Source organism: Gorilla gorilla, chromosome 10 (genome assembly GCF_029281585.2).
Source record: "Gorilla gorilla gorilla isolate KB3781 chromosome 10, NHGRI_mGorGor1-v2.1_pri, whole genome shotgun sequence".
NCBI lineage: Eukaryota > Metazoa > Chordata > Mammalia > Primates > Hominidae > Gorilla > Gorilla gorilla.
This window is the reverse complement of record NC_073234.2, coordinates 36,237,213-36,257,601: the sequence shown is the minus strand read 5'-3', so window position 1 is coordinate 36,257,601 and position 20,389 is coordinate 36,237,213. Positions and strand designations below refer to the sequence as shown.

The following is a 20,389-nucleotide window of genomic DNA, read 5'->3' as shown; positions in this document are numbered from 1 at the left end:
GAGGAAGGGGAGGCATTGTTCTTGCTTTCTCTAGAGTAGTAGAGGCAGAGGCAGTGGAGGAGGTAAAAAGACAGACAGGAAAGGCAGGTAGTGTGGCTTTACAGAAACACATCATAATTTCTACAGGAAAGACAGGTACACACAATATGGCTTTACAGAAATACATCATAATTTCTATTTGACTTTGTTGCTTTATCATTTCTCTGAAAATGTTTCTATGATACCAATCCTTCTTTCACTGTTTGCTTTCATTTCAGTGCCCACATTACAGAAGCTTCCATGTTGTAAAATACATCAAAACAGTCTTGAATAATCAGAACACTTCTGCCAGACTGTCTGATGTCAAATTTGTTTCTGTCACTGCTTCTTCTATGTCTTCTTCCTCATCATCTGACATTGGTTCAGAAGCACTTATCTCCATCAAGTTGTCTTCTGTTAATTCCTCTGATGTGCCTGTTACCTCTTGAATGTCTCCAAGATCCATGTCTTGAAATTCTTCACTCCACATCTTTTTTTTTTTTGGCCATATCCACAATCTCTTCATAATTTTCTTGAATGGTTATGAATTCCATGAAGCTATGCACAACATTTGGACAGTTTTCTCCAGTAGAAATTTGTTACCTGTTTGAAGGCTTTTGTGGCTTTTTACATAACAATGATGGTGACTTCAACGGTGTAATCTTTTCAGACTTTTATAATGTTCTCCCTATTGGGGTTCTCTTCCACAGTATTTACAATCCTTTCTATAGGGTAACATGTATAATGAGCCTTAAATGTCCTTAGGACCCCACATCTAGAGGGTGAATTAGAGACATTGAGTTTGGGGTAAAGCAGACCACTTCAGCACCTTCAGTATTCAACTCATGAGGTTCTGGATGACCAAGAGCATTGCCAATTATCAAAAGGACTTTAAAAGGTAAACCCTTCCTGCCAAGGTACTTCCTGTCTTCAGGAACAAAGCATGGAAGGAAACTGTCATAACTTTTCACAAAAAAAGTTATTGTTCAGGCCTTCTTGTCATACAACCAAAAGACTAACAACTGTTTTTTATTATTTCCCCTTCAAGGCTTAGGGATTAGCAGTTTTATAGGTAAGAACAGTTCCGATCATAAACCCCACTGCATTTGCACAGAACATCAGAGTTAGCCTATCCCTTCCTGCCTTAAATACTGGTACTCACTTATCTTCCTTATTAATAAGTGTACTTTGTGGTATTTTTTTTCCTGAATAGGGCACTTTCATCGGATTAAAAACCTGCTCAGGTAGATGTCCTTTCTCCTCAATGACTTTCTTTATGCCATTTAGAACTTTTCTGTTATCTCCTAAGTGGCAGAAGCTGCTTCTCCTGTTATACTGACACTTTTTTGAGGCAAACCTCTTTAGAAAATTTTCAAATTATCCATTAGTGGCATGAAGTTCTCCAGCTTTAAATCATTCACTTTCCTTTTGCTTTAAGTTGTCATATAATGACTTCACTTTTTCTTGAATCATGTTTCGAGTCTACAGGTATGCCTTTCTGATAGCAATCTTGCATCTACATAAAAGTTGAATTTTCAATATGATATAAAAAGCTATTGCACTAAAAGGACAGGTTTATGTGCCCAATGTTGTAGCTGCAGTGAGGCTTCATGTTGATCCATTTTTCTGTGTGTGGGTTTTTGTTTTTGTTTTACAATGGTCCTTGTACTGGATACATTTATATTGAAACAGTGGCCAGCTGCAGAGCTCATTCTACAGTACATATTAAACAATTCAACTTTTTCTTATAATGTCATGACTTTTCTTTGCTTCTGGGAGCACTTCCAGCATCACTAGTGGTACTTCATATGGCTCACACAGTGTTACTTAAGCTTCTGGGAGCACTTCCGGCATCACTAGTGGTACTTCATATGGCTCACACAGTGTTATTTAAGGTTGATGTTACAGCACTAAACAGGATGAAAAATACGCAGAAAACACAAGGGTTCACTTTTTACTGTGATTCATCACTTACTGGAGAGTGATGAAAACTACTCATATGGAGATGATGAATGACACATGGCATTTTAAATAAATACTCTCAACACTTGAGCTTACTGCAATAACAACAGGAGATGGTTACAGAATTTTTACAGCAGTGAAGTAGGCACTACAGTTAATTTTATGCAGTTATGATTTAATACTGTGACTGGGAATGGCATCATGTAAGGTCTATAAGAGTTTCTCTGTGTAAAGTTTAACAAATTTTAACTTTTAATAATAGATTTGTGCATATTTTATTGTAGTAAATTATAAAATAATATTTACATATATTTTATGTATTCACAATATAACTAATTTTCTCTTAACTTTTTCTGTATTTGTAAGCTGCCTAGTTTATCTGCAAGGTTTTTCATGTTGTCACAAATCTCAAAAAATGTTTCCAATACACTTATCAAAAAAACTATGTATAAGTGGACCTGCACAGTTCAAATCTGTGCTGTTCAAGGTTCAATTGTATTTTTGGGAGGTAGAGTCCATTTTAATTGTTCTTATCTCAGTAAAATAAAAATAATAAAGATTAAGAAAGCGTACACACACGGAAACACACACACCATAGAAGTTTGTAGCAAACTTAACTGATGCCATTACTCTGATCTATAAGAAAAATTATTGACATGAAAAAATATTGAATTGATTTAAAACTATTTAGAAATACATTATTTGCTAGTATGGACTGATCTGGTTTTAAAATTGATTTATGTGATCATATTGTTTCATAATCAACAACTCAGGCAGACTTCAGGAAATGACTAGTTAAATCAGTAACTCCATTATACATGCTAAGTGTTTATTTATCACCTGTCAGAAATGTAATTTTGATGACTGTTTTTGGTTCTTTCACTGGTCTATATATAGGAACTAAAGGTCATAACCAAGCTAGATATGTCCTGCTAGTGCTTCCCGTGGCTCACACATAATCTTAAAAATTGGAAAATTCTACATTAAAATCTTGGTTCCTGGATTCTCTGGAAAACCAATCAGAAAGCCTTATTAATGCCGGTGCCAAAATTCTGTATGAAAAGTATAGACCAGAGCTGGGGAGCACATGAGTTTTGGTGTGTATGGGGAGAGTAGTGCACCAGCAACAACTCTCCCCATTCTAACCATCGTACCCTAATTTCCTGCCCTTGATACTCTTTACTCATTTATGTTATGTCTTTGGATCCTGTAGGAATTAAAATTTACCAAGTATACTTTATCATAAGTTCACTTCATGCTTCTCACAGAATAAGAGAAGATGTGATAAGGTCTGAACAGTCGGGTAGAAGTTGAATCACCATGAATTCTAAAATGGTGTGCTTATTTCTGAATAGAGAGGCTACAAAACTACTATCCTAAAGACCTTCAACACTTACTTTGTACTCAGTGTTAAAAGCAGTGATTAAAGTAGAGCAAATGAGTAAAAATGATGTACATAATGTGTAGCTACACTAAGCCACATGTCTAACATGGAAGATATAAAACATATCATCAGGTACTTGCTTTATATAGAATATATATATATAATTTATATATATGTTTTATATAATAGAAAACACTTTATGATTTCTTGGCCTACCATAATGGCTATTCCATCTTGGAATGAATCCTTTGGTCTCTTTGGAGTGATCTATTTAAGTCCTCAAGAGATAGAAAATCATATTTGTTTATTCACAAACCCTGATGAGTTATTATATGCTAACACAGACACGATTCTGTCATGTTCTCAAAGAAATGGTGGGTAAGTATGCAAATATTTATAGATTGTTGTGAGAAGGGCTACAATAAAGGCATGCTCTTGATGATTAATAGGAGCACCGAATTTGAGACCAATGGAAATGATGAAGTAAGGGTTACATGAGAAAAGTCACATGTTGAAAGAGACTTTGAGAACCATAAAAATAAAAAAGAGAGAAAAGTTTTTCCAATTTTAAATAAAGGGAAGTGTGAGATTACAGGGCATAGTAATTCAGTCAGTCATTGAATTAAGGTACAGATATTCATCAAGAGAGGGAATACAGGAAACAAAGTGGGTTTGGAAATCAGACGATGAGACCAGCTTTTGACAGGTTGAGTTTTAGGTACTTATTTAAAAAAAAATCTAAGAAGAAAAAAATGGAACAAGTAGTAGAAATATCCATTAAAATAAATTATAGAAAAATATCCATTACAATTAGTAAATTACATAGAAGTTGATTGTGTTTTATTAGTGGTAAAGCAGATTATAGTGGATGAGAAGTAAATGGGAGGTGAGAAGGTGAGACACTTATGTTAGATGATGTTTTTCTAGGTACTTGGCTTTGAAGATAAATTGAGAAACAGTTAATTGGAAAGTTGTTTGGGGATATAAAAATGTGTATGTGTACATAGATGGGAGAGACTTCAGTGTGTTTGCTGAGGAAAAGAGAGGGTGCAGATGGAGGAGAGGCAGAAAGAGGAAATCTAAACCCCAGTTGGATCTACTAATATTAGCTAAAGATAAATACTTTTTCATAAGTACGGGTTAAAAAAAGATAAATATGGATATGGTGAAGGTATATATGTAGGAAGGAGGGCCTGAAGTCGAGGCAGATATTACAACATTGGTTCTTATTCTTCTACGAGAGGAGAAATAAAGCATGCTCTGAGAGTAAAGACAAAAGTCGTAAATTTTATTTATGCATCCTCTCCTTCATTCATTTGTTCTATAAGCACTCATTAAATGTTCCCATAGGCCAAGCCCTCAGTGAGAACCAGGAAAAATGACCACAACCAAAGTGCACTGTGGCCTCTCTTAACCCACCCCTGCTGTAAGTCAATGCAGCAGCCACAAGGAGGCTTTCGCAAAGCAAACATCAACATCTGAGTTCTACACATCAACATCCAAGTCACCATCAACTGAAAAATAAAATTTACTTGACTGGGCCAGTCAGTTTTGGGAAAGGGACATTTCAAGTTTGGTTACTTTGGATCAAGTAATCTAAAATAAATTTGTTAAAAATCTCTTTTTATACTTAGTTGTAAAAGCAAAGTATAAATAGGAGCTAAATTTCTTTTTTATTCTGATTATTAATGGATTTATTTCCTACTTGTAACTCTTGAAAAACAGTAAACAAAGAACTATTGAAAGACTGAATTTAATTCTTTGGAAGAATGGTGTCCTGCACTTAAAAGACACTATCATGGTACCTTGTTCTAATTGTACTTACTCAGATCTACATATCCAATATCCACGTACATTTTAGCAAACAGAGATCCCAGTGCAAAGCCAATGACAGGACCAATCATTCCTATTGCATTCAAACTACCTGTAAGTATTACAAAACAATTTAATCAGATGTCACAAATACTTGGTTTTCATTTAACACGCTTTTAAAAGTAGTATTACACAATACACTTCTGCAAATATTTTTCTAATAGGTAAAAGAAAAAAAAATGACATTATTATTTCAAGGGTAGATCCAGGGAATGTAATCATGAAATTTAATATATTCTGTACGTTACCTACATACAAGGAAGAATGTCCTTCTTTTGCAAAATCATCAATGTATGAAATCCCCAATGGTACTACGGGGGTTTCCCCTATGCCACGAAGCATATTCCCCATGAAGACATAGATCCACATGTGTGACCCAGATTCCTTTACACAATCTATCGAGACAAGAGAGTGTTTTACCTTAAACATTAATTTTAACATTCCTATTAGAAATTTAACTACTTTAAATCCTTCATTTTTCCATTTTTTGTTTGTTTCTTTCCTAATTACAAGTGATTCATATTCACTTTACAAAGTTTGAAAATAAGGAAGGGCACAAAGAAAACAAGTAAAAATTTTCTATAATTACACTACACACAGAAGATCATTGCAAATGTTATTCTAGATCTTCTGCATTTTTTAGTGCACAAAATATGCATAACATTCATTATGTACATTACATATTTAAAAATCCAGGTTATTTTTAAGGTGCATATACAATTATCACTATATTGTCACAATTTCCCCATGTTGTCAAGAGTTCTTCTATATTAAAATTTTAATTACTGCATAGTAGTGTGTTGAATAATAGTTTCCTAATTTGGTTAAACAATCTCTTCTTTTGTCGTTACAAAATATTTTTTTTATTCTGTTAAACATGGATGTCATGGCTGTGATTATGAAATGTCCTTGTGAACATTACTGATGATTTCCTTAAGATTAATCAAGAAAGTAGGCAAGTATATTTTTGTTCTTTAATATGTATTGAAAATTAATCTCCAGAAAGACTTTCAAATTTATACTCTCCCAGCAATACAGAAAACTTGAAATCATTTTTTTCCTCCACTTCATTTATTTTTATTAAATTTTGGGGTTAAAATTATACTTATATTATTGTGTTTATAATAGTTACAAAGTCTTCAAATGCTATAACATTTTGCATCTTTATAAAGAGAAAGTTATATTATTCACATATTTCTACCACTTTCTGCCTTTTTATTTTAAATGTGTATGTTCTTTGCAAATTTCCTACTAAATTTGTTCTTTTTTCCTATCTACTTCTAAATGCCCTTGGTGTACAATAATCCATTTGTACACTAGTAGATTTGTTCTAGGACAACTCATATGTACACAAATTTATGCAGACTTAAGTCCTCTCATTTGCCCTGTGGAAACCGCTTATAGAAGTCAGACCTCCACATCGGTGGTGGGTTTCTCCTTCTGTTTGGTTGGACAAAAGCTGCATATAAGTGAACAGGTGCAGTTCAAACCTGTGTTGTTTAAGAATCGACTGCATACATTAACAGTATGATTTTGTCTGTATGTAAGGGATAAATGTTCTTCCTATTTGTTCTTAAATCAATTTTGTTAAAGAATATCACGAACTTTATAGATGTGATTAAATCTATCAATCTAGAATTTGTTTTACTGTCACTATTAATTCTTACCTTTTTCTACTATCTCAGGTGATGTTCCATTGAATGATAAGGTTTGATTAATTAAACAGGTTGATAAAGTTGATGTTGAATTTTCTGATGGATTAATATGGGTTTCTTTAGAATACCTATAACTATAAGAGCAACATGAAATTGAACATTTTGCTTATCTACTGAATATTTTCAGTTTTCCCAGAAATAGAGAAATTTTCTCCTTTATTTGAACCGCTGTCTTCTCCAAATTACCAGAATCTTGTTTGTCAACTTCCCAGCATGTATTTCAGAACAGGTGATGAGAGGGGGTGAAATGGGAGTGTCCACTAAGAAAGATACTTCAATACACCATGAACAAAGTGGGTTATCACCTTGCTTTTATCCTAAGAGTGCTTATAATCTGGTCAAGATATGAAATATCATGGTTTCACCTGTTATTTTTTTATCTGTTAACTATGTCTATTTATCCCTTTGAGTTACCGTCAAAGATGGTCAATCTGTCTGATTTTCTTTCATGTACACACACACACACACACACACACACACACACACACAAAGTACTTGACTTTTCAAAAAACAAAAATAATAAAATAAAATAAAAATGAAATCTAATTCATTTCAACTTTATGAGGAAAAAATAAGAACAACGGAGATGGAGCTGGATCAGGGACAGATGCTGATGCTCAAAAATACTAACCGCTCTGTGAGTTCTAAGGACAACATACAGTGTGCCAGGCATTTTGCTCAACTTCAAAGAACAAGAAATAAAACATGAAGATCAAGAAATAAAACACACAGTGTTTGTACTTTGGAAATTTCACACTCTCTAAGATAAATGTATATGATCGAAGATATAGTAAATTTAATATACAAGGTCCTGGGTTGTCACACACCCACAAAAAAGAAATGATCAGGGGCTGGGCGCGGTGGCTCACGCCTGTAATCCCAGCACTTTGGGAGGTGGAGGCGGGCAGATCACAAGGTCAGGAGATCCAGACCACCCTGGCTAACACGGTGAAACCCCGTCTCTACTAAAAATACAAAAAATTAGCCGGGCGTGGTGGCAGGCGCCTGTAGTCCCAGCTACTCGGGAGGCTGAGGCAGGAGAATGGTGTGAATCCGGGAGGCGGGGCTTGCAGTGAGCCGAGATCGCGCCACTGCACTCCAGCCTGGGCGACTAGCGAGACTCCGTCTCAAACAACAAAAAAAACGAAATGATCAGCTTTTCTTGGAGGTGAGGGTAGATCAAAGAAAACTTCACAATGTGAAGGACAGATTAAATGAATATTGAAGACGGGTAGAATTCAAATTGGTAGACAAAGGAAGAAAAGTATTCAAGTCTGTAGAAATAACAGATGCAAAGATATGACATATTATGGCACATTAGAGAACTGTAAGCCTAGAATGTGGTCCTCAAATGTGGGCAGCAATGGAAGATGAAGCTGGGGTAGTTGCATTTAAGGCATATTCTCCATAAAAATCATGAAGAATAAGATATTAAGAAGATTACAGGGAATTATGGGACACAGAAATTATGGTGTCAGAAGCAAAGGAAAAAGATGGGCATGATGAAGAAGCTACAAAAATAGAAAAATGAATCAAGATTGTGGAATATGATGAGTATTAGAGCAGTACCATTAAGAAGAAAGTTCTTATAAGGGCCAAATGTAAGGGGGGGGGTGGGAAACAGAATTCATATGGTGACCAAAAGGCATGATTGCTGGATTTGGCATTAAGGAATTGGTGTCTCTAACAAACTGCTCATTGTCTCTCAGTATCCTTTCTTCTCTCCCTCCATAGTAACAGAAGTTGGGTTTTTTAGCTGGAAATATGGAAGCCTGGAATAAAGTATATTTTTCCAACATCTACATATCTATGTGTAAAACGTAACTGACTTCCCGTAAATGTGAAATCAGTGAAAGTGTTTTGCTTCTGAAAATGCTCCTGGAGCTCAGCCTGTGTGCACTCTTTGTTCTTGCTCTTCTCTTCTTCTATCCTGTTGCCTGGAAATACATTGCCACAATTTGTAACAAGAGGACAAGGCCATGCAAGGCATAGCACTATGATGAAAAGTAGAATCATATCATCCTTGGACTAGTTACATTGAAAAAATGTAAAAAATAAACTTCTATCTTATTTAAGTTATTGCTATTTTCAGTTTTCTCATATGAGCTTCTTACTCTAATCATAACTACACAGTTACCTTAGAAAGAGCAGCTTCAGTGAAATGCTGATGGGAAAACCTGTACAGCAGCAGGTGAAGTTGTGAAGCCTTACTGAGGATAATCAAAATCTTACAGGCCAAAAACATAAAATACATATGTTATACTAAAATTGGTAAATAAGATATTTATTTCATATAAAACTGTATACCTTATATAATATTATTCTTATTTAAAAGTTTATAAAAGCCATGATAAATAAAGAAATACATGATGAATAAAGCAATACATGAACTATTATATAGGAAATATACTCCATTTCTCTATGCATACCTATAGGTATTCCTCTCAAAAGGTAACTGCCCACTTAAAAGTATAAAAATAAAATTCTACTGCTAATTTACAAGTAGCTGATAATAAATGGCTCAGAGCTGTTTAACACTTACTATCCCATGAAGAAATGTGGTAAAGCTGTCAAAATACTTCCAGTTCCCATAAGGAGACAACCAATTCCAATTAACTTCGGTCTGTGTAGTTTAGATCCAAAGTAACTTACAAATATAATCACAAGCAAATTTCCTAGAAAAAAAACAAAATTATGTTGATATGACTTAGTGTAATTTTGTATCTAGTAGAACTGAATGCCCCAAATGAATGCAAATATGCCCAAGACATTGTACCTTCCCTCAAAGACCATGTAATTTAACTGTGAAGGTGAACTCTCCTACATTAAACCACTCATTGAAAAGTTGTATAGTATTAATAAGTAGAATAGGTTTTATATGCAAGGAAAGCACTTGGGTAATTTGGCTATATGAGAGAAGCAAAGTTTTTTTTGAAAATTTGGAGTTTACTGGATTGCATTGGAATGGAAAATGTCTTCCTAATCTGAGGGAAAGATAATCATTCACGCATATTTTAAACTTATTCTAGGCATTCTTTAAATTTATACTATGTACCTACCACAGTGCTCAGAGTCAGAAATATAAAAAAAATCATGGTACTTGTTCTCTAGAAACACACTAGTAATAAAATAAAACAGATGGATAGATGTGCTATTAGATTATGGAAATAGGGAGCTTAAATTAATTAGGGGCTTTGTGAAAGTTTCCTGGAGGATACATTATTTGAGATGTAATGTTGAGTATAAATTATTTAGATTAAAACATGGAAGAAGAGCAATAAGAGTAGACCAATTCAGATTTATCTGTAGCCTTATATATAACATTGAACAGACAATAATCAAGAATTATTGAACACTGATGGAAAATAGTTTCACGAAAGAAAGCACCAGAATGGACCAGCAGATAAAGCAACACAAGAATAAATACTTAAACAATATTAAACTAAAAAGAGTAGAAACTTTTTTAAAAAAAAATCCTGTTAGTATATTTAGAGGTAAAATGGCATGTTGCAGCCATAGAATCAGAACTGGCAGACTAAAAATAATAAGACAACAATAAAGTGTTGTTATAAATTTAAAATATAATTAAAAATTTACAAATTAGAACTTGATATAAAAGATGACATCACACATCAGAGAAAATTGATGAAACATAAAGAAAAGAGGTAGAAATTTAGAGGAAAAATTTTAAAGGAAAAATATTCAGAAAATATATTATTTATCTCATACATGTTTCAGAAGAAAAGAAAGAATAAAATACAGGAAGAAACAAATAGGAAACAGAAAATAAAGTTTTTGTGTTAGAGGAAGATGTAAGCTTTCATATGAAAGTTCCTACGTTTGTCCAGCAGAAATAATGTAGAAAGAGAGAAAGTCTCGGATACATGCTGGTAAATTTTTGGATATTTAAAGATAAAAAAGAGATGCATATCAGTGCATGAAAATTACAGTGGTAATAATTTCTCATATACAACATTGAATGTTATAAAACAGTAGATGAATATTTTTAATGTTTTGAGAAAAAGGGATTTGGAAATTTTAATTCCATACCCAGACAAATTATCAATTAAATATGATACTAAAATAAATATTCCAACAGGCAAGGGCTTAGAAAATATGCCACGTTTTCAATTCTTCCTAAAAAAAATAATTACAGTCATCCCTCGTGTCCACTGGTTATTGGTTCTAAAATGCTCTGTAGACACCAAGATTTGTAGATGCTCAAGTCCTTTAGGTAAAAAGGTGTAGTATTGCCTGGATGTGGAGGGTCACGTCTGTAATCTCAGCACTCTGAAAGGCTGAGGCTAGCAGATCACTTGAGGCTAGGAGTTTGAGATCAGCCTGGCCAAATGGTGAAAACCCGTCTCCACTTAAAAATACGAAAATTAGCTGGATGTGGTGGTACACGCCTCTAATCCCAGCTACTCGGGAGGCTGAGGCAGGAGAATTGCTTAAACCCAGGAGGTGGAGGTTGCTGTGAGATGACATCAGGGCACTGCACCAGCATGGGCGACAGAGGGAGACTCTGCCTCAAAAAACAAAAACAAACAAACAAAAGATGTAGTATTTCATAAAACCTATCAACATCCTCCTGTATGCTTTATACCATCTCTAGATAACTTCTAATACTTCTAATACAATGTAAATACTATGTAAATAGTTGCTATTCTATGTTGTTTTTATTCGTATCATTTTTATTAATATATGGCCATTTTTAAGTTTTATATTTTTTGAATGTGACTTGCATCCGTGGGTGTGGAACCTGTGGATACAGAGGGTCATCTATACATGAAGGTATACTCCAGAAAGAGTAAAGATGAGATTTGCAGTCACAGGATTCAAGAAATAGAGGTAAGAAACCAAACTGATGATGATGTTCAAATAATTGCTGTTAAATAGCTGCAAAGTTTAACAAAAATGTTAAGGATTAATTTCATAATAAAAATAGACATACAGTGAATTAAACGTTAAAACTAATAGCATTCCAATTCTAAAATTCTAGATGATTTCATTGAGCCTGGGAGGTAAACAAGTGAAGGACATGTAGAGTGTCATATCTTTGAATCACAAATATTCTGAATTTATATAAAGACATAAATCTTCCTTTGACAATTACATTTTAGTCATTAGTTAAGCATAGTGTAAATACAGTTAGAATAGAAATATGAATTGTAGAAAATATTTGCAATCTATACAATAGACAATTTGGTGGTCCCTCCAAATAATTAGAAAGTGAAAAGAAAAAGGGAAAATTAGCAGAGGCTATGAGCTAGCAGTTCGTAAAATAAGAAAAATTTTAATTTTTCTTTGAAAAATTATTATATTGAAAATATATTATTTTCAATTATTATATAATATAATATTTTCAATTATTATATAAAATCTCATTATTGTTGGAGAAATCCAAATTAAAATGATTACATCAAAGCAGTATCTTCAATGTTCAAAAAAAAAAGACTTTAAATCCCCAATGTTGTACACAGTTAAACAGTAGAATCTAGTGTAGGTTGCTCCTATGCAGTCCCTCCACCTAAAACCATAAGAATTATAGTCCTCCCTCAACCTTTCTTCACACTGGGGCACCTTGAGACAAGGGAGATAAAGTCTCCTAAAAAGTTAATTTGCAAACCATGAGTTTGTGTAGGACCAGAGTTTTTCAACATCCTCACTATAGACATTTTGGGAAGGATACTTCTTTGTTGGTAAGTCTGTCTTGTGCATTGCACAGTGTTTAGCAGCATACCTGACCTCTACCCCTAGGTACCAGTGGCATCCTCCCCGCCCCAGCCCATTTATAGCAACAAAAATATCCTAACATATTGCCAAATTGCCCATGAGAGACAAATTTACACCTAGTCCAGACCCAGTGATATAAAGCATGCATGAACAGTTTGTTTTTCAACTTACGCAAGTATGGTTATCAAATAGAAAAAATAAAAGTTACCAATTTCAAAGCTTCCATCAATTAAACCAGCAAGAGAAGAGGATATGTCAAATCTCCTTTCTATTTGAGTGATGGAAATTTTCATAATGATTCCACCTAGTGCTTTAGCAATATAGCTGAATGACAGGGCTGCCAAGAACATCTAAAAACAATAGAAGAAAAAATGAAAATTGGTTAATCAAAGAACTATATAATGTTTATAGGTACATGGAACTAAAACAGTTTTTCTTCTTTACTCGAAAACATTATCATAAAAAAATACCCATTTTTCCCTATACAAGCTGAAACTTCTCAGCCCTATAATACTATCATCAGTACACAACTAAAGCATGATTTTCTAACTTGGTTACAACATTCGATTGCTAGAGGAGTATAGTTAAGGTTGCTATTTTTAAACTAATTTCATTAACTGATTTATAGGAAGCTAGACACTGTTCTCAGATGGCCATGATGGTGAGCTATTTTCTTTATTTCCATGTGAATAGCCCTGGCTAACTGGGAGGGGAATGGCAGTGCATGCAGGGGTAGCACTTTCAGGAAGCCAGCTGAAAAATAGAACTTTGTGGAGGCAAAGAGGAATTTTGTGACCAACACAAGTGACTGTATCAAGACAGACAAAGGTATCCGATGCTAACAGGAACCTAAAGAGAGCAGGTATGTCCATAATTATATCAGAAAAACTAGATTTTATGACAAAATCTGTCTCAGGAGACAAAGGACATTATAGCAGCATAAAATTATCAATTCACCAGGAAGAGCCAACAATTATAAATAGATCTGCACCTAAAACTAAAGCAATGAGATATATGAAACAAACATAGATACAACTGAAAGAAAAATGGACAGTAACATAATAATAATAATAATAATGATACTTCAATATCCTGCATTCATTCATATACAGAACAACCAGGGAGACTATCATAGGAATCAAATGACTTGAACATGATAGACCAATTAACCTAACAGACAAATAGAGCACTCTCTATCAAATAACAACAGAATACATCTTTTCTCCAGCAGAAATGGAACATTCTCCAAGATAGACCACCGTGGCCCACACAACAAATCTTAACAAATTAAAAATGTTGTAATTATATTAAGTATCTTTTCTCCTACAGTGCAATGAAACTAGTATTTAAAAGCAGGAATAAAACAAGAAAATCCACAGATATGTGAAATTAAAAAATTCTTACACAACTAATGGGTCAAAGGAGGAATAACAAGAATTAATAAAATATCTGAGGAAAAATGAAAATGAAAACACAAGAAACCAAAACTTATGTGATGCAGTGGAAGTAGCACTAAAGGGAAAATTTATAAATTGATATTAAGGAAAGAAAAATCTCAAATAAATAACATAACTGTATCCATCAAGGAACCGGGAAAACAAAAACAAACCTGAAATTAAGAGATGAAGAAAATATTAAACATTAGAGTAGAAAAAATAAAATATAAAATAAACAAAAACAACAGAAAAAAATTAATGAACCCAAGTTGGTCTTTTGAATATATCAACAAAACTGAGAGACCTTTAGCTAAAATAAAAAAGAGAGAGAGACTTAAATAGCTAAAATTAGAACTGAAAGAGCAGGCATTACAACGGCTGTCTCAGAAATTAAAAAGAATTATAAGAGATGACTATGAACAATTATAAGCCAACAAACTGGAAAACATAGAATAAATGAATACATTCCTAGAAACATACAACCTACTAAAATTGAATTATGATTCAATTTTAAAAATCTGAACAGAACTATAATTAGGACATTGAAGCAGTATCAAATACTTCCAAAAAAGATAAAACCAGTAACCAATATCTTCACTAGAGAATTTTACCAAACTCCTAAAGAATAAGTAACACCAATACTTTTGAAAGAAACTCCAAAATTCACTTAATGTGGCCAGAATTACCCTAATACCAAAATAACATAAAGACAGAAAAAAAGAAAACTACAGAAAAATATTCCTGGTGAATACTGATACAAAAATCCTAAATGTAATACTAGCAGACTGAATTCAACAGCATATTTAAAAAAATCACATCATGATCCAGCAAAATATATACCTGGAATACAAGGATGGTTTAACATACAAAATTAAATCAGCATAATACATCACATTCACAAAATGAAGGACAAAACCACATGATCATCTCAATTAATGCAGAAAAAACATTTGACAAGATACCCACTCCTAACATTAATATTAATTCAACCTACTGCTGGAAGTTCTAGGAAAAGAAATTAAACAAGAAAAAGAAATAAAATGCATTCAGATTGGAAAAGAAATAAAATTATCTCTGTTCACAGATGACATCATCTTATATGTAAAGATTCTACCAGAAAAAATTTAGAAAAAATAAACACATTTAGCAAAGTTGCAGGACACAAATCAACATTCAAAATTAAGAAGTGTTTCTATGCACTACCAAAGAACATTTCAAAAGGAAATTAAGAAAATCTCACTAGATCACAAAAAAGATAAAACACTTAGGAATAAACTTAAATGACAAAGTGAAGATTTTTACACTGAAACCTATTAAATATTACCAAAATAAATAAAATGCAAATAAATGGGAAACATTCAATTCTCATAGATTGGAAGATATAGTATTGTTAAAACATCCATCCTATCCAAAATCATCTACAGATTTTAATTTCAATGCCATTTAATTTTTTAAATTTTGAATTTTTACAGAGTCTTGCTCTGTTGCCCAGTCTGGAGTACAATGGAGTGATCATGGCTCACTGCAGTCCCAACCTCCTGGGCTCTATCAATCCTCCCACCTCAGCCTCCTCAACAGCTGGTACTACAGCTGTGCACCACTATGCCTAACTAATTATTTTTTTTTTTAAAGATGTGGCGTCTTGCCGTGTTGCTTAGACTAGAGCTAGTCTCAAACTTCTGGCCTCAAGTGATCCTCCAGCCTCAGACTTCCAAAGCCCTGGGGATACAGGTATGAACCACCATTCCTAGCCAGCATTTGTATAGAAATAGAAAAAACAAATATAAAATTTACAGAGAATCCAAAGGCACCCTGCGTAGCCAAAATAATCTTGAAGAATAACACAGCTGGATGCTTCATATTTCCTGTTTTCAAAATATACTGCAGAGCAACTGTAATTAAGATGGTGTGTGCTGAAATAAAGATAGTCATATAAAACAATCGAATAGAATAGAGTTCAGAAATGAACTGTTGCCTATATGGACAAGTGATTTTCAACAAGGGTGCCAACACTGCATGACAGGGAGAGAACAGTCTCTTCAACAATTGATGTTGAGAAAACTGGATATCCACATACAAAGGAATGAAGTTGACCCATTGTCTTACACCATATGCGAAAACTAACTCAAAATGGATTAAATGCCTAAATGTAAGACCTTACACTCTTAGAAGAAAATACAGAGAAAATGCTTCAGAACATTCGATTTGACAATAATTTCTTGAGTATGACACCCAAAGCACAGGCAACAAAATAAAAAATAGACAAATGTGACTACATCAAACTTAAAGACCTCTGCACATAAAAAGAAACAACAAGATGAAAATTTAACCTATAGAATGGCAGAAAATAATTGCAAATCCTATATTTAATAAGGAGCTAATACCCAGAATATATAAGTAACTTCTGCAACTTAACAACAACAAATAATGCAATTAAAAAATGGACAAAGGACTTGAATAAACATTTCTCCAAACAAGATGTACAAATGGCCAATAAACATATGAAAAGATGCTCAACATCACTAATCATAAGGGAAATGTAAATTGAAACTACCATGAGCTATCACCCCATGCTCATCAGAATACTCACTATTCAAAGAAAAAGAACAAATGTTAATAAGTATGTGAAAAAGTTGGATCCACTGTGTTTGTTGTTTGAAATGTAAAATAGTGCTGCCATCATGAAAACTAGTTTGGAGTTTTCACAAAAAAGTTACAAGCAGAATTACCATAGAAGCCATCGATTCTTCTTCAGTGTATATATTCAAAGAAATTCAAACTGGGATCTTGAAGAGATTTTCACACACCCATGTTCATCACAGCATTATTTACAATAGCCAAGAGGTAGAAGCAACTAAAATGTTCATTGACAAATGAATAGATAAGTAAAATATGATAATGCAAATCAAAACCACCATGAGATATCATCTCATGCTAGTCAGAATGGCTATTATTAACAAGTCAAAAAATAACAGAAAATGGTGAAGTTGTGAAGAAAAGGGAACACTTATACCTTGATGGTGGGAGTGTAAATTAGCTCAACCATTGTGAAAAGCACTTTGGCAATTTCTCAAAGAACTTAAAATAGAATTATCATTCAACCCAGCAATTGTATTCCAGCAACATGAATGAAGCTGGTGGCCATTATCCTAAGCAAACTAACACAGGAACAGAAAATCAAATATTGCACATTCTCACTTGTAAGTGTGAACAAAAAATTAAGTACATATGGATACAAAGAAGGGAACAATAGACATTGTGGCTACCTGAGGGTGGAGGTTAGGAGAACACAGAGAATAGAAAAACTACCTATCAAGTACTATGCTTATTACTTGGCTGATAAAATAATCTGTACATCGGCCGGGCATGGTGGCTTACGCCTGTATTCCCAGCGCTTTGGGAGGCCGAGGCGGGTGGATCACGAGGTCAGGAGATCGAGACCATCCTGGCTAATGCGGTGAAACCTCATCTCTACTAAAAATACAAAAAAAAATTAGCCGGGAGTGGTGGTGGGTGCCTGCAGTCCCAGCTACTCAGGAAGCTGAGGCAGGAGAATGGCGTGAACCCGGGAGGCAGAGCTTACAGTGAGCCGAGATTGCGCCATGGCACTCCAGCCTTGGCGACAGAGCGAGACTCCGTCTCAAAAATAAATAAATAAATAAATAAATAAAATAATAATAATAAAAAAAAATCTGTACATCAGACATCTGCAACACACAATTTACCTATATAACTAACTGGTACATGTACCCCTGAAGTTAAAATAAAAGTTTTAAAATGTTTTTTTCCAACTTTGTTATTTTTTCAATATTATTTTGGTTATTTGGGGACCCTTGCCATTTCATATGACTTTCAGTATGGATTTTTCCATGTCTGCAAGAAAAAAAAAAAAAAACGGCTGTTGGGATTTAGATAGAATGTGTGGTAAATCTGTAGAGAAATCTGGGTAGTATTGTCATTTCAAAAATACTGAATTTTATAATCTATAAACACTGGATGTTTTTCCATTTATGTGGGTCTTTAATTTTTTAAGCAATGTTTTATAGTTTACAGTGTGTGATTTTTTTAACCTTTCTGTTTAAATTTGTTCCTATATATATTTTCGAGATGCTATGATAAATGGATTTACTCCTTTAATTATTTTTCAATGCTTATTCCTGGTGTACAGAAACACAAGTAATATGTGTGTGTGTGTGTGTGTGTGTAATTTTCTACTATGTAATTTTTCTTTAATTATTTATTAGCTCTAGTAGATTTCTTGTGGATTCTTTGGGCTTTTCTTTACATATAATTATGTTATCTGTAAATAAAGACAGTTTTCCTTCTTTCTAATTTGAATGCCTTTTGTTTCTTTTTCTTGTCTAATGGATCTGGCTAGAACTTCTAGAACAATCTTGAATAGCGTTAGTAAAAATGAATATTCTTGTATTTTTTTTAATTACAGGGACAAAACTTTCAGTCTTTCAATATCAAATATGATGCCAGCTGAAGATTTCATAAATGCCCTTATCATATTGAGAGAGGTCCCTTATATTACTAGTTTTCTGGGTGTTTGTGTTGAGAAAGGGTGTTGGATTTTTGTCAAATGCATCTAGTAAGATGGTCATGTGGCTTTTTTCTTTGCTTAATGTATTGCATTCCTTTGAGTTTCATGTATTTAATCATGCTTAAATTTCCAGGATGAATCCATCTTTGTTATGGTGTACAATCTTTTAAATGTGCTGTTGGAATTAATTGGCTAGTATTTTCTTGAAAATTTTTAAATATACTTAATAGACTTTATTTTTTAGAGCAATTTAGATTTACAAAAAAAAATTTGACCATAAATTACAGAGAGCTTCCACATATTCCCTCCATCCACACACAGTTTCCCCTACTATTATGTTTACCTTCTATTGGTGTGGTACATTTGTTTACACTGATGAACCAATTTTGATGCATTATTACATTAGGGTTCACTTGGTGTGTTGTACAGTCTATCGATTTTGATAAATGTATATTGATAGGTCTTCTTCATTACTGTATCCTAAAGAATAGTCTCCCTTACCTAAAAATCCTCTGCACTGTGTTTCTTTCTTTCTTCCTTTCTTCCTCAAACACTTGGCAACTACTGAGCACATTCCTTTCTTTAGATTTTTCTTCTCCAGAATCTCATATATTTGAAATCTTACAATATATAACATTTTAAGATTTGCTTCTTTGCTTACAGTTATGTTTTGGATGTCTTTCCATGTATTTTTATGACTTGATGGTCCATTTCTTTTTAATCACTAAAAAAAATTCTATTGTTTGACTGTATCACAGTTTGTTTACCTATTCACCTATTGAAAGATATCTTGGTTGCTTTTAAGTCATGACAATCATGAATAAAGCTGCTATAACACTTGTGTGCAGGCTTTTATGTGGATATAAGTTTTCAAGTCATTTGGGTAAATACTAAGGTCTATGACTGCAGGATTGTACAGTAAGCCTGTCTTTAGATTCATAAGAAACTATCAGATTGTTTTACAAAGTGGCTCTACCATTTTGCATTCCTACCAGCAATAAATGAGAATTCTGGTTGCTCCTCATATTTGCCAGCATTTGGCATTTTTTGTGTTTGGAATGTTACTCACTCTAATAAGTATGTAATGAAAGCTCATTGTTTGAATTGGCAATTCACTATTGACATATTATGTTGAACATGTTTTCATATAGTTGTTTACCATCTGTATATGCCCATCAGTAAGGTATCTGTTCAGATCTTTTTCCCATTTTATAATTGGCTGTTTTCTTATGATTGAGTTTTAAGTGTTCTTTGTAGATTTTGAATATCAGCCCCTTATTAAATATATCATCCACTAGTCTCCATAGTTTCTGATAAGAAATCAGTTATTAATCTTATGGGACAGCACTTGTACATGATGAATCCCATTCTAGCTGCTTCCAAGATTCTGTATTATTATTATTATTTTGACTTTTAATGGTTTGATTACAAAATATCTCAAAGTGAATTTCTTTCAGTTTTTTTACTTGGAGTTCCTTAAGCTTCTAGGCTATTGAGACTTATGTCTTTCCTCAAATTTGTGGTGTTCTCAGCCAGCCCATTTTTCAAATATTCTTTTTTCCCTTTTCTCTCTCTATTCTCCTTCTGAAATCCCTGTAATTTGTATCCTGGTTCACCTGATGGTATATGACAGGTCCTTAGGTTTTGTTCACTTTTCTTCATATATATATATATTTTTTCTGCTTCTCAGACTGAAGTTTTCAATTGGCCTATCTTAAAA

The 20,389-nt window shown here is 33.5% G+C and overlaps 1 protein-coding gene across 3 annotated transcripts in view; it reads right to left on the bottom strand.

The window, feature by feature from the left end:
- The window catches only part of SLCO1B3 (solute carrier organic anion transporter family member 1B3), a 110,753-nt gene that overhangs the window by 50,413 nt on the left and 39,951 nt on the right, over nt 1–20,389 (bottom strand). For all 3 annotated transcript variants that reach the window (XM_031001151.3, XM_055358077.2, XM_055358078.2), the window contains 5 exons: nt 12,896–13,037; nt 9,494–9,626; nt 6,904–7,025; nt 5,485–5,631; nt 5,190–5,288 (listed from right to left, as the gene is read on the bottom strand). In XM_031001151.3, coding sequence (XP_030857011.2) covers nt 5,190–5,288; nt 5,485–5,631; nt 6,904–7,025; nt 9,494–9,626; nt 12,896–13,037 — 643 coding nt within the window. The remainder of the gene's footprint in view (nt 1–5,189; nt 5,289–5,484; nt 5,632–6,903; nt 7,026–9,493; nt 9,627–12,895; nt 13,038–20,389) is intronic.